This window comes from Crinia signifera, chromosome 3 (assembly GCF_055691185.1).
Source record: "Crinia signifera chromosome 3, ASM5569118v1, whole genome shotgun sequence".
Taxonomy (NCBI): domain Eukaryota; kingdom Metazoa; phylum Chordata; class Amphibia; order Anura; family Myobatrachidae; genus Crinia; species Crinia signifera.
Window position 1 is genome coordinate 222,233,635 of NC_139219.1, and position 14,378 is coordinate 222,248,012.

General features: G+C 42.5%; 1 protein-coding gene across 1 annotated transcript in view; it reads left to right on the forward strand.

The window, feature by feature from the left end:
* SLC51A (solute carrier family 51 member A) overlaps nt 1-14,378 on the forward strand; it is a 38,285-nt gene that overhangs the window by 20,560 nt on the left and 3,347 nt on the right. Inside the window, exons 4-7 of the mRNA XM_083177506.1 lie at nt 1,714-1,787; nt 5,078-5,236; nt 12,231-12,342; nt 13,880-14,026. Of these exons, the coding sequence (XP_083033632.1) occupies nt 1,714-1,787; nt 5,078-5,236; nt 12,231-12,342; nt 13,880-14,026 (492 nt within the window). The remainder of the gene's footprint in view (nt 1-1,713; nt 1,788-5,077; nt 5,237-12,230; nt 12,343-13,879; nt 14,027-14,378) is intronic.

Here is a 14,378-nt window from a genome sequence, read left to right on the forward strand (position 1 = left end):
ACATCTGCCCCATTGTAGCATCCTGGGTGAGAATGGATTTAATCCTGGAAATATTTTTGAGGTGGAAATGGCAGGGCTGTGAGGGGTGCTGAATGTGGGGTTTAAAAGAGAGGCAGGAATCGTACTTTACTTGGGGGCTAGAGGATATATTTGTTCCATCAATAGATGTGAAATTTTGGGAGGTGAGGTTATGTAGGAGGGTGGGAAGATGATCAGCTCCATCTTAGATATGTTAGGTTTAAGAAAGCATAGAAATAGTGGAAATACAGAAAGGAGAAGGAAAGATCACCAGAGGAGTGGTAGATTTGAGTATCATCAGCATAGAGGGGATATTAGAAGTCAAATGAGCTCACCTAAGGAGGAGGTACAGAGAGAGAAAAGGAGAATCAGGATTTGCTGCACATGCCGATTATTTTCATTGAATACTGCCCTAAGTGTCTTGAGGTTGTGTCATGGTCATGTGGGCTGAGCTGTGCATGATCAGAGGTCTGTTGAAGTTCAGACAGATCATTTGCATCAGGTATAGAGCTGGTTCAGTCTGATAATGACGATGACTATTTTAACAAGTGGATGGATAAGTGCATTGCAGCTATGTAGATGCACATGAAATACAGCAAGGAGCTGTAACTCTTAATCAGGTCCCTACATGGTCCAACTATGCCCTAACAAATCTAAATTATTTGGATAGTTACAGACAGTGGCGGTTGCTAACCAGGGTCTACAGCTCAGGCTACATATAGTAGGGGGTAGTTTGTACATACAGTAACTCTGACTGTCCCAGTGTCAGACTGGGAATGCAGTGGTAGGAGCTAACAATAATGCTGGGTACACACCAGGACGACTAGGGCCCGATCCCCACAATCTAGATCCAATTCCGATCAATTGGATGTAGATTGTGTGCTGATTGGGCCCTTTTCTGACCTGGTGTGGACCGATACCGATCCGATGCGCGGTCCCGCGGGTCGGTCGGTCGTTAATTGAGATCCTACCTGCTGCAGGTAGGATCTCAATGACGACCATACAGCCGGGTGCGGGTCGCCATCGGATCGGACCCGCTCACGGTGCACATCGTGAGCGGGTCGTGCCCCCCCCACGTCACCGTGAGCGGGTCGGACGAGACACTGACGACCCGCTCACGATGTGCATCGTGAGCGGGTCGTCCTGGTGTGTACCCCGCATTAGAGACCCCCACTGTGTGCAAAATAATATAACATATATGAATAACTTGAATGCACAGTCTGGAACAGACCCTGCTGATCCCTAGAGGAGGAGGTGGGCCAGATGTTTCCCCTGTAGCCTTGCGGGCCAGTCCAACCCTTTCTTTAATCTGGTATTTCATACCTGCAGGTGTCTACCTGTGTCCGGTAATCTGCACCATGCATTACAGATGCTGCACCTGGGTACTAAAAACTAGATTAAAGGTGAAGTTACAGTTATGTATTAACTGGTTCCCCCTATATGAATAAGATCTGTGCTACTGGGGAGCAAGCTCCACTGGTGACATTGGTTGTATATCAGTGTGTATCATAAATAAATATTGGGTATTTTCACAAAACTAGATATATTATTACCCTGTTACTACTTAAAGAGATCTATAGTAATCGTTTACAGAAACTTGTACTTGTTTAGTTGTATCCACTGGTATGAAATAAAGAGTACAGCTGGACCAGAGAATAATAGTAAGCCCAGGAAAATGTATGTGTTTTCTTTTAGGTCATCTCAATATTCACCTGTTTGAATCTGTGGATTCCTCGATCAACCATCTTTGTAGAAATTGGTATTGGCACGTGAGTAGTGGTTGTATATGGGATAACAATGCATACAATAAATCAGTACGCATGAAACGATGCCTGACACATAACAACTATATACCAAATAGATTTTGCTAGAACACTGGAGAACAGACAGTAAAAATGTAACCAATACTGAGGTGATTTTGTTTAGAATGTGTTATTCTTCGTAGAGTTTCAATTGGTTAATAATGTATTAAAATGTACATAAACAAGTACATTAGTTATATAATCAGTGTGGATTTAAAGACACAAGTCCATGTTCAACCTTTGCTAAATTCAAGAGTTTGTCCACATACACCACCACAACAAAACCAGCACAAAGACCCACATTGGGCTGTCTAACCAGTGCTTCCAACTGTATGCCTTGGCACCCTGGGATGGCATCAGGCTATCACAGGAGTGCCTCAAATTGATAGTCCAGGATCAAATTATTTATAGTCAAAGTGATAGGAAAAACCAGTACTAGTAGCTGCTAATCATAAAACGGGTGGACGATCAGGAACACAGCTAAACATAAAGTTGGGTGACATTAGACAACACTGCAAACTATAAGGTGTTGCTCATGATTTCCCTTGAACTCCTGGACAAACGATATAGTGCATACACATTGAAGGATTTTACAAAATATATCATCAATGGCCACATCCTGGGAGTATGGTGTCTTTGAAGGGGAAACGGTCATCTGTCAGACCAGACTTAGGTCGACAGTCATTAGGTCGACCCCAGAAGGTCGACTGTCCCCAAGGTCGACAGGGTTAAAGGTCGGCATGACTTAAGGTCGACATGTTTTTAGGTCAACATGAGTTTTTCACTGTTTTTTGAGCCGACATGTGCCGACAGGCGGTATTTCATGCCCTACCATCCACTAGGGCGTGGTGGGAGAATAAAATAGTGTGCCGAGTGCAGCGAGGAACCGTGCCTGAAGCATAGCGAGCGGCTGCGGTTCGGCTCCAACTGTGTCCATGTCGACTGTGTCAACATTCGGGTCAAAAAACAGTGAAAAACTCAGGTCGACCTAATGACTGTCGCTAAAACCATGTCGACCTTGGCCCATGTCGACCTTAAGTCATGTCGACCTTGAGCCATGTCGACATTTAACCCTGTCGACCTTAGGGACATTCGACCTTCCGGGGTCGACCTAATGACTGTAGACCTAACTCTGTTCTGACAGATGTACCACTTCCTTTTGAAGATATCTTCAGATTCAGCTGCATGGACTACAGATGGCATCGCTTACAACTTGCAGGAGTGCTCATCGTTAACGACATATTGGGGTATATTCAATTCAATCAAAACTGCTATCTTGTCAGAAAAATGGCAGTTTATGACTTGAATAGGTGAAAGGGGTAATATGGGCAGTTTTTCCAACAGGTCAGATTGCTCCGACCTGTAAGAAACCATGTGGATTGCCAGAGTAGCTGCCAATCCACCTACTTTTGATGGAAATGCGACCAAATCCGACAGGTTTTGGCCCTGTTTCCAGCAATCTCAATCTGACTTTAGGTACCGGTATGTGATTGAGGCAGCAGTGGCTCACCTGGTGCCGTCCGACTCCCGCACCCTACTTGTCACTCACCAGAACCCTCCAACCTGGTTGGGTAAGAGCAGCTCACTTCCCACCTTCCCACCATCCCCCCAGCCTCCCACTGTCGCTCACCCAGTCCCGGCACCGGCGGGGTGAGCAGCAGTAGCATCCAAATCCGACATTCGGATTTGGCCGCTGATTGAATAGGTAGTGTCGGATCCATTCAGACAAATGCATGTCGGAATGGATCCGACTCTAATTGAATATACCCCATAGTGTGTACACACTAGACAACATACACAAAAATGTGGGTAGGACTGGTCGTTATTGTGCATATCATTTAAAATATCATCTAATGTGTATGCAGCATAAAAGGGTGACAGGTAGGCACATTTTATTTATTTATTTGCAAAAGGAAGAGGCTTCCTGGGACAAGCTAGTCCATATTACAAATATTACAGTACTACTGTATATATTTTTGTGCCACTTCCACCTTCATTTATTATGGGTACAAAGTGGTGTTTTTTATGCATTTGTTTCCAACTAAATTACTACTCCCTTTATAAAACAATATTCCTCATGGTATCATAGGTCATTTAGGGCTCAGCACGGGCAGCACTGGAGCTGTAAGGTGTATCAACAGGACTGTGGGCCTTATTCTAGTTCACTCTTTCTGACAAAATCCTTCTTAGATGGACAAAACCATGTGCAGTGCAGGGGGGCAGATGTAAAATGTGCAGAGAGAATTAGATTTGGGTGAGCTATTTTGTTTCTGTGCAGGGTAAATACTGACTGCTTTATTTTTACAATGCAATAAAGATCTCACTTTGAAGTAAAACCCCACCCAAATCTAATTCTCTCTGCACAAGTAACATTTGCCCCACCTGCAGTGCACATGGTTTTGTCCATCTAAGAAGGATTTTGTCAGAGTGAACTAGAATAAGGCCCTGTGTCTACGGTGCATAAATATCAAATCTTCTTAAAAGCATTAATGGATGTGTTGCTTCTAGCCACTTACATTCTAGCTATCATTTATCTAAGTACATTCTATAAAAAATATATAGAATCTGCTTGGTTGCTATGGGCAACACCTCCACTTCTTCCTTAGAAGGTTTGATAAATCTTCCCTACCATATACTATTTGTATAATTATATGTAACGGCTATAAGAAAACATGGGCATTTGTTTATGCCTCAGTCATACATTCATTTTAGGCAGTATGACACTCTTATTGACAGTATAACCCAACCACCAATGATATTGCACATAATCATGAATTGTGGTCTCCAGGTAGTTTATGAACTCAATACAGTATAAGTGCATAATATGGAATAGAGAAGTTTGGAGTGTGGTATATAGAGGCAAACTATGGCAGCTCTGTTGAATACTGTGGGCCAAATGTAAAAGGCTGTGAGAATCAGTGAGAGATTTTTGCAATTTTTTTTTTAAAGCGGCAATCATTATACTCAAAAACCAAGTTGATTTTGTCATGGAAATGATTGCCACTTTAAAAAAAATGGGAAACCTCTCCCAAAATCACTTTCTGATTCTCACATCCTTTTACATTTGGCACTGTACGTGGATTTACTAGCACCATTTGTGAAACTGGGCCTATAACCAGAATACTTTTTCTCACTTGCTGCCTTCATTCAAATAAACAGCTTTCATACAGACAAACACAAAGAAGGAATAATAAGAGAGGGTATAAAGTGTTATGGCAAATACTACTTGTCAATTTCCCTCCCACTTTGTCTCACAGGTATTTTGCAGTCTGTTTCTATCTCATCTTGATGGTACTAATTGAAGGTTTTGGGGGAAAAGATGCACTTGTGAAGAAACTGGAGAACTCAGATGTACCCATCAACACGGGGCCATGTTGCTGCTGCTGTCCGTGTCTTCCTCCTATCAAACTGACAAAGTAAGATTTAGCACAATGGTGTAAAAAGGCGCCTGCTGCTGCTAACAGAATATTGCAGCACTGATATAGGATGACTCGTGGTGATTACTGTTTATTCTTCATATGGCGCATACTTGCCTACTTTTGAAAACTAGTTTCAGGGAGGTTACAATTGGTAATAGAATTCTGCACGACATCCTATTGAGGGGGTGTGACTGAATAGAGATTGTCAGTGGTGGCTCCTACCTTATGGTAGGAGGGGGGCTGCCTCTGGCTGCGATGCCGGCTCACCCCTGCCACCGCTGCTCCTCCTGGTCCCCGCTGCATTGATCCCAGTGCTTGAACATTGATGACAGGCATCGGGACTGGCGCATGCCCTGTACCAACCTCTGTACTGCGCATGTAGCCAGCTTCTATGGACTGCTTCGGCAACAGCCCTAGAGGTGAAAACACAGTCCCGGTGCCTGTACAATATAGGGACCAGCACATGGACAGTACTGTTGTAGGTACTGCGCATTTGTGCAGACCCTGGATTTTATGGGCTGCCATGCAGCAGCCCATAGAGGCATCCAAGAGGGAGGGAACACCTCCCAATGGGACTGCCTTGAGTGACTGGCAGGGCGGACTTCCAACAGGAAGTCAGTGCCAGTCACCGTGAAGCCAGTGCAGTCTCACAGACTGCATTTGGCTTCACTACAGTGGCGGATTTTACCTGGGGGGGCTGCAGCGCATATGTAAAAACCGCCACTGGAGATTGTGAATGTGGCACCTAGAAGCGTGTGTGTGTACTGCTACATCTGAGAGGAGTCTTTTAAAATGAAATATCCAAAAGTAGTTAGTAAGAGCTACTATACTTGGTAAAGTGCTGGGAAATTGTGCTGATGATTCAATGTAAATGTATCTATCTCTCATTACTTTTTTCCCAAAAAAAGCAGTTAGTAAGAGCTACTATACTTGGTAAAGTGCTGGGAAATTGTGCTGATGATTCAATGTAAATGTATCTATCTCTCATTACTTTTTTCCCAAAAAATGTAACAGTGTAATGTGGGCTAGGTGACATGAGGGAGATTACTAAACTAATGAGGGAGAGAGGGAGATTGCTGCTATTTCAGGGAGTATCCTGCAGAATGCAGGAGGGTAGGCAGCTATGATATGACAGCATGGAGAAAATGTTTCTATTTGTGAATCTGTGTACAGTAGGTTACACATTTATATGCTAAAAAGAATAGAATTTAGGACTAGTGCAAATACAATAATATTCTTTTTGTCTGTTATCTGAGGATTTCTAATTGCAATTCTAATGATCAAGTGCAACAAGTGCATTACTATTCACAACATAATTATTTGCATCACTTATTACAACTTAGGCTAAAACCATATAACCAATTAACTATACCAAAGTGCTGGGAGTAGTAGAGACCAGACACTACCATTAGCAATTATACCACACTTATATGCTGCAAACCAGCTTTTTACATCTGCTATGCTCCGGCACACTAGTGTGCCATGAGCGGTAATTAAGTGTGCCGCCTGTGTAGCCAGCTACGTGCACACCCGCCGCCGTTAATAATCTATCATTTTGGGCCTGAGTGGCTCAAACTGTGACCTTTGGACATCATAGGTCATGCACGCTGCAATGCGATCCCCACTAGCCCACCGGCCTGTCAGCCTGCCCAATTGTCTGCTCCATACAGCTCCAAGCTGGTCCTTACTCCCCTCTTGGTTACAGGTTCCTGCCACACTTGTGTGTGTTTTATTTCTTTTTATCTATGGAGGAAAATCTTTAGGTATAGTGGTGGCGATACTGTGGGTGCCAATGTGTTTATTTTCCTGTGTAGACCAATGTCAGTGTTTTTATTTTCTGTGGGGACTAATGGTGTCTGTTGGCAATATAAAAGTTTAGTTTGTGTGCCGTAATTTGAAAAAGGTTGAAAATCACTGCTGTAAACAATGGATTTACAAAAAAAATTAAAATAGCCTCCACAGTAAAGAAAGGTATGCACGTGCCTGGCTTGCCTAAGACTCATGTGCACCACAAATCCTGCACCCATTATGGATAGACCATACTCCCAAGCAATATAATAAAAACATTCACGCAGAATATGTAATGCAATGGTATCTTTGTCCAGACACTCATGCTTAATATACAAAGTAGGGTTACAAAAGGTGGAAAGTTCCACTTTTTGAACAGTGTTTCTCTGAAAATATTCCAAGCTATCTCCATATTTATGTGTGCCTCTAACCTGTCGGTAGCTCCTGGGAGTAGGCCTACTAAGTGATTTCTTTGAAAATATTGTCTAGTGTGTACACTCAATATCCTTAATGATGCTCAGTCCCACGCATCCTTCCTGTCTGCTGAATATGTTGGTCATTTTGGCTATATAGCGTCCCGGTAATGTCACTGAATGATATTGTTTACCGATATCATTCAGTGTCTACAATCAATTCGTTAACAATATCAGCTGCGGCCAGAATTGCAGAGTGTACAGCAGTGCAATACCAAAGCATTTTGCTGAGTACATTGGATGTGTCTAAATATATATATATATATATATATATATATATATATATATATATATATATATATATATATATATATATATATATATATAGGAGAAAAGGCAGAAGAAGCACACAATGGGCGGTATTCAATGTGAATACCTGCGAGGTGCAGCGAATCCTTTTTAGGATTCGCTGCACATTCGCCAATGTGCCACCCCCGGGGGTGTCAGCAGGGGACCGTATATTCACTACACCTGATCGTAACGATCGGGTGCAGTGAATATATGAATATCTAATGAGCGGCTCGGCTCTGGCGCCCCCTGCTGGCTGCTGTGTAAAAAAAAAATATATATATATATTTTTTAAATTAAATATATATTCATGTGCTTACAGCACATGAATAAAAATAGCATGCCCCTCCTCAGAATAAAATTCCTGATTTTTTGACACCAAATGTAAAAACAAAACACTTTATTTTAAAAGTTCACATTCCACTTCTCCATAAAAAGATAGCGATTACTACTCGGTGAATCATGGCGAAAAAAACCTTCAAATGTATTCGCCATGTGGTCATTGAATAGGGTGATTCACCGTTTTAGTCAAAAATTCGCCAAACAGCACAAATTCGCCATAAAAACATGGCGAATCAGGCTCATTGAATACCGCCCAATGAGCGTAATTTCAATACATAAGGTAAAAAGCTCACATACACACAGGGCTGGATTAACAATGGGTCTGATGGAGCTCCATTTTGTAGATGAGGAATATATATCCTGTGAGTGTCGTAATTTGTAATATATAGTATATAAGCAGGCATGACATATCAGTTCTCACTTATTTGTTAGGCTGAATGCAACAAAATGATTTACGCCATAGTGTATGGTGAAGGTACACTTTAAATGGTGCTACCTTTTAAAAAAATTATATCCATTATATTAAGCTAACATTTCCTTCAAAAGAACATATTTACATGTATTTATGACATAATTGGATTAACATGACATTTTATTGAATTTTTCTGTTAAGATTAAATTACATTTACTCATCTCTGCAATAACCTGATCTAAACCAGATTATTTCCATGGCATCATTTCCTGTTCTTGTTTATCCAATTCTCAGTACTTCAAAGGCATAAGCCATATATAGCTGTTATGTATTTGCAAAGCAGATTAAAAACAACATAAGGTTAAATGAAGGTGTAATAAAATATATACTGCTTAAAAGAACCTGTCTTCAAAATATATATCATACAGTGCCATGATTGGCAACAGTTAGTATATTTACTGATATCAATAGATAAACTGTTAATATTATCTGTAAATAAAAAAATAAATAACTTGATATCCTCTGCCACTACCAAATTACAGATGTGCTAACCACCTCCATAGTTTGGGGTATAAATAGGTTTCAATATTTTCTTTCCATATATCAAGTCTATACATTTTTTTTCTAGAGGTTACTACTAAATGTACTTTTTACATGTTTTGAAATTAAAGTATATGATAGAAAAAAAAAGGTTAATTTCATTGGTTGGAAACCTGTATAGTACCTATTAGCTTGTATAGCAGAGACTGGCCAGCACTAAGGTACATAGTACGTGAAATGCCTTTACTATAGCATCTACATAGAGCTGAGCTAAGTCACTGTGAGATGTCTCATTGATTAAATACTGCAGCAGCAGGATAGACCTTTTTGCAGAAGTGCAGGGATCTAGCAATACAATCTTTCTCTACAAAGCCATTAAGCAGAATGGCATTCTCCACTGTCTATGGAAATATTGCTTCTGCTGAATCGATTGTCCATAGTGGTGCCAATATATTCTTCTGCGGTGTGGTGAGGAACATAAATGATAAAAGTAATCGGGTATGGATCATTGGATAGACAGCAACTAGGTTGACAAGCATTAGGTCGACACCACTAGGTGGACATGCAGGAATGTCGACATGCAGGAAGGTCGACCTGGGGCGTGTGGATCGTATTGTCGACCCAACTTAGGTCAACATTCATTAGGTCGACACCGTTGGGTCTACAGGCAGCAAGGTCGACAGGGTTCTAGGTCGACATGGGTGAAAGTCGCCAGGTGTCTAGGTTGACATGGGACAAGGACCGACATGGGTTAGGTCGACAGGTCGCGAGGTGGACATGGGTTTTTTAACAGTTTTTTTTTACCCAAATGTCAACAGTCGACATGGACACAAATGGAAGTCAACCGCAGCCCCTCGCAGCACTTGTGATGCATCAGGCACACTATTTTATTCTTCCACCACACTCTAGTGGATGGTAGGGCATGAAATACTGCCTGGAAGCACATGTTGGCTCAAAAAAACAGTGAAAAAACCCATGTCGACCTCACGACCTGTCGACCTAACGCATTTGTCGACCTAAAACCATGTCGAACTTCATCCAGAACCTCGAACCTTGTTGCCTGTCGACCCAACAGTGTCGACCTAATGACTGTCGACCTAAGTCGGGTCAACAATACCACCGTACCCTGACATGGGCTATGTCGACAGGTCATTAGGTCAACACAAGCATTATGTTGACATGGGGAAGGTCGACATTTAAAAGTTCGACATGGGGTTTTTCACTTCTTTTGTGTCCTGAATTTTGACACAGTCGACATGGACACTGAAACGTAGCATTGAATCTGCTCGCTGTGCTTGGGGCACGGTGCCTCGCTACGCTCGGCACACTATTTTATTCTTCCACCCCACCCTAGTGATAGTAGGGCATGAAATACGACCTGTCGCCACATGTCGGCTTAAAACAAAAAGTGAAAACGCCAGTCAACCTTCCCCATGTCGACCTAATGCTTGTGTCAACCTAATGACCTGTCGACATTCCTGCATGTCCACCTTCAGTCATGTCGACCTAGTGACCTTATCCCAAGTAATTCCTAGCTGGACCAAAATAATTAACAAGTCTATTTATGAAGCGTTTTCACTGGAGAAAGGTAATTTCATAGCTTTGATTTATTAAAAGGGCGATGCCAGAAAAATGAGAGCACACAGGGGTACCAAGAGGTGGTATGTTTAACTACATATTTTAACCCTTTGAGTGCCAAGTGAATTTGTCAAAATAGGTGTGAAAATTACCAAGCAAACATTTTTATTCATCACAATGACCGGTCATGTTACCTTACATGGGAAATCTAAATTTTTCACACAATTTTTATTTAACTTTACATAACAAATGTGAGCGACGCTGACATTTTTTAGTGGATATTTTGAACATCTCTCACAGAGATGTTGGCACTCAAAGGGTTATTGATAAAGTGGTGTAATAAGGTATGGGGTCTATTACCCAAAATATTGGGTCTTAAGACTAGGTTAATGGTCTTTCTAATGAGCGGCAGTGGGGTCGCGGGGGGGTCAGCGTGTAACCGCGCATGCGCTGACCCCCCCCAGCTTCCGGCTCTGGCTATTGCAGGGACAGGCTCCTTTTGGAGCACTGTCCCTGCGCCCTCAAGCGTCATACATTCAGGATATATGATCACATTTTACAATGCGATCCTGGGCGGTAATATTCCGCCCAGATCGCATTGTAAATGTGATCTTGATAAATGTGCCCCTTGGCCTTACAGCAGCGGTTCCCACCTCTTTTCTCTCCTGTGCCCCTTGATTAGGCTTTTCAATTATGAGTACCGCCTCCTCTGAATTTGAAATATCCTCAGCACTTACAAATGGAGTAGAAGTGAGCGGTATGCATACCCTTATGCGTGTTCTTATATTAAGGAGTAGTGCAGAAGTAGTGTGAACTCAGGAATTGGGTCCCTCTGTGTCTGGCCTCTGGCTGTGTACTGTTCCGGGGGGCTCCCACTAACACCTGTAAGATTAATGCTGCAGCTTCCTTCAGATGGATGCTGATGTCTCAGGGCAGTGAGAGTAGCACCCATTGGATTGCTGGTTGGGCAAAAGGAGATGCTAATTAGGCTGGAGACAGAACCGGAAGTGACTCAATATGGTTCATCTCCCCATCAGGAGACTTCTTTCTATTCTTCCGTCATTATCAATATTCATTTCAAGTACCACCAACTGTTCTAAAGTGTATCCCTACGGTACACGTACCCCAGGTTGGGAACCACTGCCTTACAGCATGACAGAACGAAAGTGATTATTTCCAAATTTATTTTCTGGTATACAGAAAATCTTGGGTAGTAAGTTTCTGATTAATAGAACAATGGTATGGATTTCAATTCAATAGTGCACCGAGTGCAGCAACTCACATATTTAGCCATGTTCTCACTCTGAATACTGTAAATCAGGGGTGGCCAAACTGGTCCTCGAGATCTACCAACGGTCCATGTTTTCCAGATTACTTAGCTGGTGCACAGCTGTAGTCATTACTAACTGTCACATTTTAAAACCTGCTGTATTCATTCCTACTATAGATCCACAGGTTGCCTGGAAAACATGCACCGTTGGTAGATCTTGAGGACAGGTTTGGCCACCCCTGCTGTAAATGGTAGCTCTGTGTTGTTTTAGTTTTCTAATTTGGGATGCTTACCTTGCAGGAGGAACGTGAACTTATTCATTGTGGGTGTTTTCCAGCTGGCATTCCTGAAACCAGTCTTTAATTTCATTGGCTTGATTCTCTGGTCTGATGGAGTATACAATACTGATGATGTGAGATTTTATGTTTTTATGCAATATTATTTCTGTTAGCTAGGTTAGAATAATGTGTTGTTTATGCTTTAATGTTCCAAATCGAATAATAGATGGTTGCTAAGATTGATGCTATATGTACACATTTTAGTACACCTAGCTCACCACAGAATGGAAACTGTCTGTCTCAGGGGGGTATCCAGTTGACAGTCAATAGGTCAATACCATGTGATCAACATACATATGGTGGAAATGGTGGTACTTGTTTCCTAGCACGGCGCCCACGATATTAAGTTGTATGACATCGCATGCCATATGCCCGCATGCGATGCGATTTTGAATTGTATAAGCCCCTACACGATTTTTAATTGTATAAGCACCCTGATGGGTGCTTACAATGTTAAATGCACCCCCACGCCACCCCCACTATCAACGCCAACCCGAAGCGTGGAGAGGGGCAGCGAGCCCAAGAGGGGCGGCGGTACGCGTCCTCCGACCTTTTCATACTCCCACTATCCACGTCGGCGTGGGGTTGACTTTATATAGTGTGGCGAGCGCAGCGAGCCACCGAGCCCGAAGCGTGGCGAGCGGACGTGTATTACTTTACATGTATTCCGCGTCCGCTCGCCACGCTTCGGGCTCGGTGGCTCGCCACACTATATAAAATCAACTCCACGCCGACGTGGATAGTGGGGGTATGAAAAGGTCAGAGGACGCGTACCGCCGCCGCTCGCCACGCTTCGGGTTGGCGTTCATAGTGGGGGTGGCGTGGGGGTGCTTTTAACATTGTAAGCACTCATTATGGTGCTTATACAATTAATTATCTTATAGGGGGCACATTTAACATTGAAAACACCCATTAGGGTGCTTATACAATTTTAAATCGTATACCATTGTATATATACAATTTTAAATCGTATACCATTGTATATGGCATACAATGCGATGGTATACAATTTAAAATTGTATAACATTGGCTGCCATCGCATCGCATACCATCGTATGCCTTATGGTATGCGATGCGATGGGCGCCGTGCTAGGAAACAAGTACCGAAATGGTCAACACATAGTTTTAACTTTTTCATAATTTACCATCCACTTGGACTCCAACTGGGAAAGGTAAAGTGCAGCGAGAGCAGGGGTAGTGGAGCAATGTACCTGGTCAGGAGCACGGCCAGTGAGGCGAGCTATGGGGGTCCTCGTGGACGCCACGAGGGAAAATAGCAGGTGGCCGTCGGGCACCCGGATGTCTGCATTTTGACAGTCGGGATCCCGACTGTCGGGAACCTGTCCAGCACCCGTTGTAACTGCATCCATGCCATGTGTACCCTTTAATTTGCTATTTAGAATATTAGAACTCGTTGTATATTTGTTTTGATGTAGAAATACAGTATGTATACTTCATGCTTGCTTCAGCGATGTATCTTGCTCCTAGTGAATTCATACGTGGAATATTAGTACCTGCTACAGTAATGCTGACTCCACAGTGGGTAGGCCATGAATGTCAAATGGTGTAACTTAGGCAAAGGTCTCACCTAATGTCTCCTCTGTATTGTAGCTCTCTGGCCACAGCGTTGCACTTTGGATGAATGTGTCTCTTGGGTTCTGTACTGTAATCGCCCTGTGGCCCATTGGAATACTTTTCCGCCAGGCCAAAGTTCACCTGACTGATAAGAACATGGGAACAAAGTTTGCAATATTTCAGGTAAATTCTCTGATTCGCTTTATTTTCTTTGCATGTTGCTTCTGTGCCCCTCCTGCATCAGCTCTGACCTGTCAGCAGCAGTTCCTATTGGCAAAGCAATTGAGCACCAGCGGCCCAGCACATGAGAATATCACATTAATTAATGCAAAGGAAAGCTGTTATTATGCATTTTGTGTAATTTCAATGTAATGTAATTGTATAGAGAACACTAAGGGCCAAATGTAATAGAGTTTGAGAATCAGAAAGTAAGAGTTGTTGGGAGAGTTTTCCCAATTTTTTTTAAAGCGGCAATCATTTACATGGCAAAATCAACCTGCATGCATTCATTCCACTCCTTTCTAACATAATTACA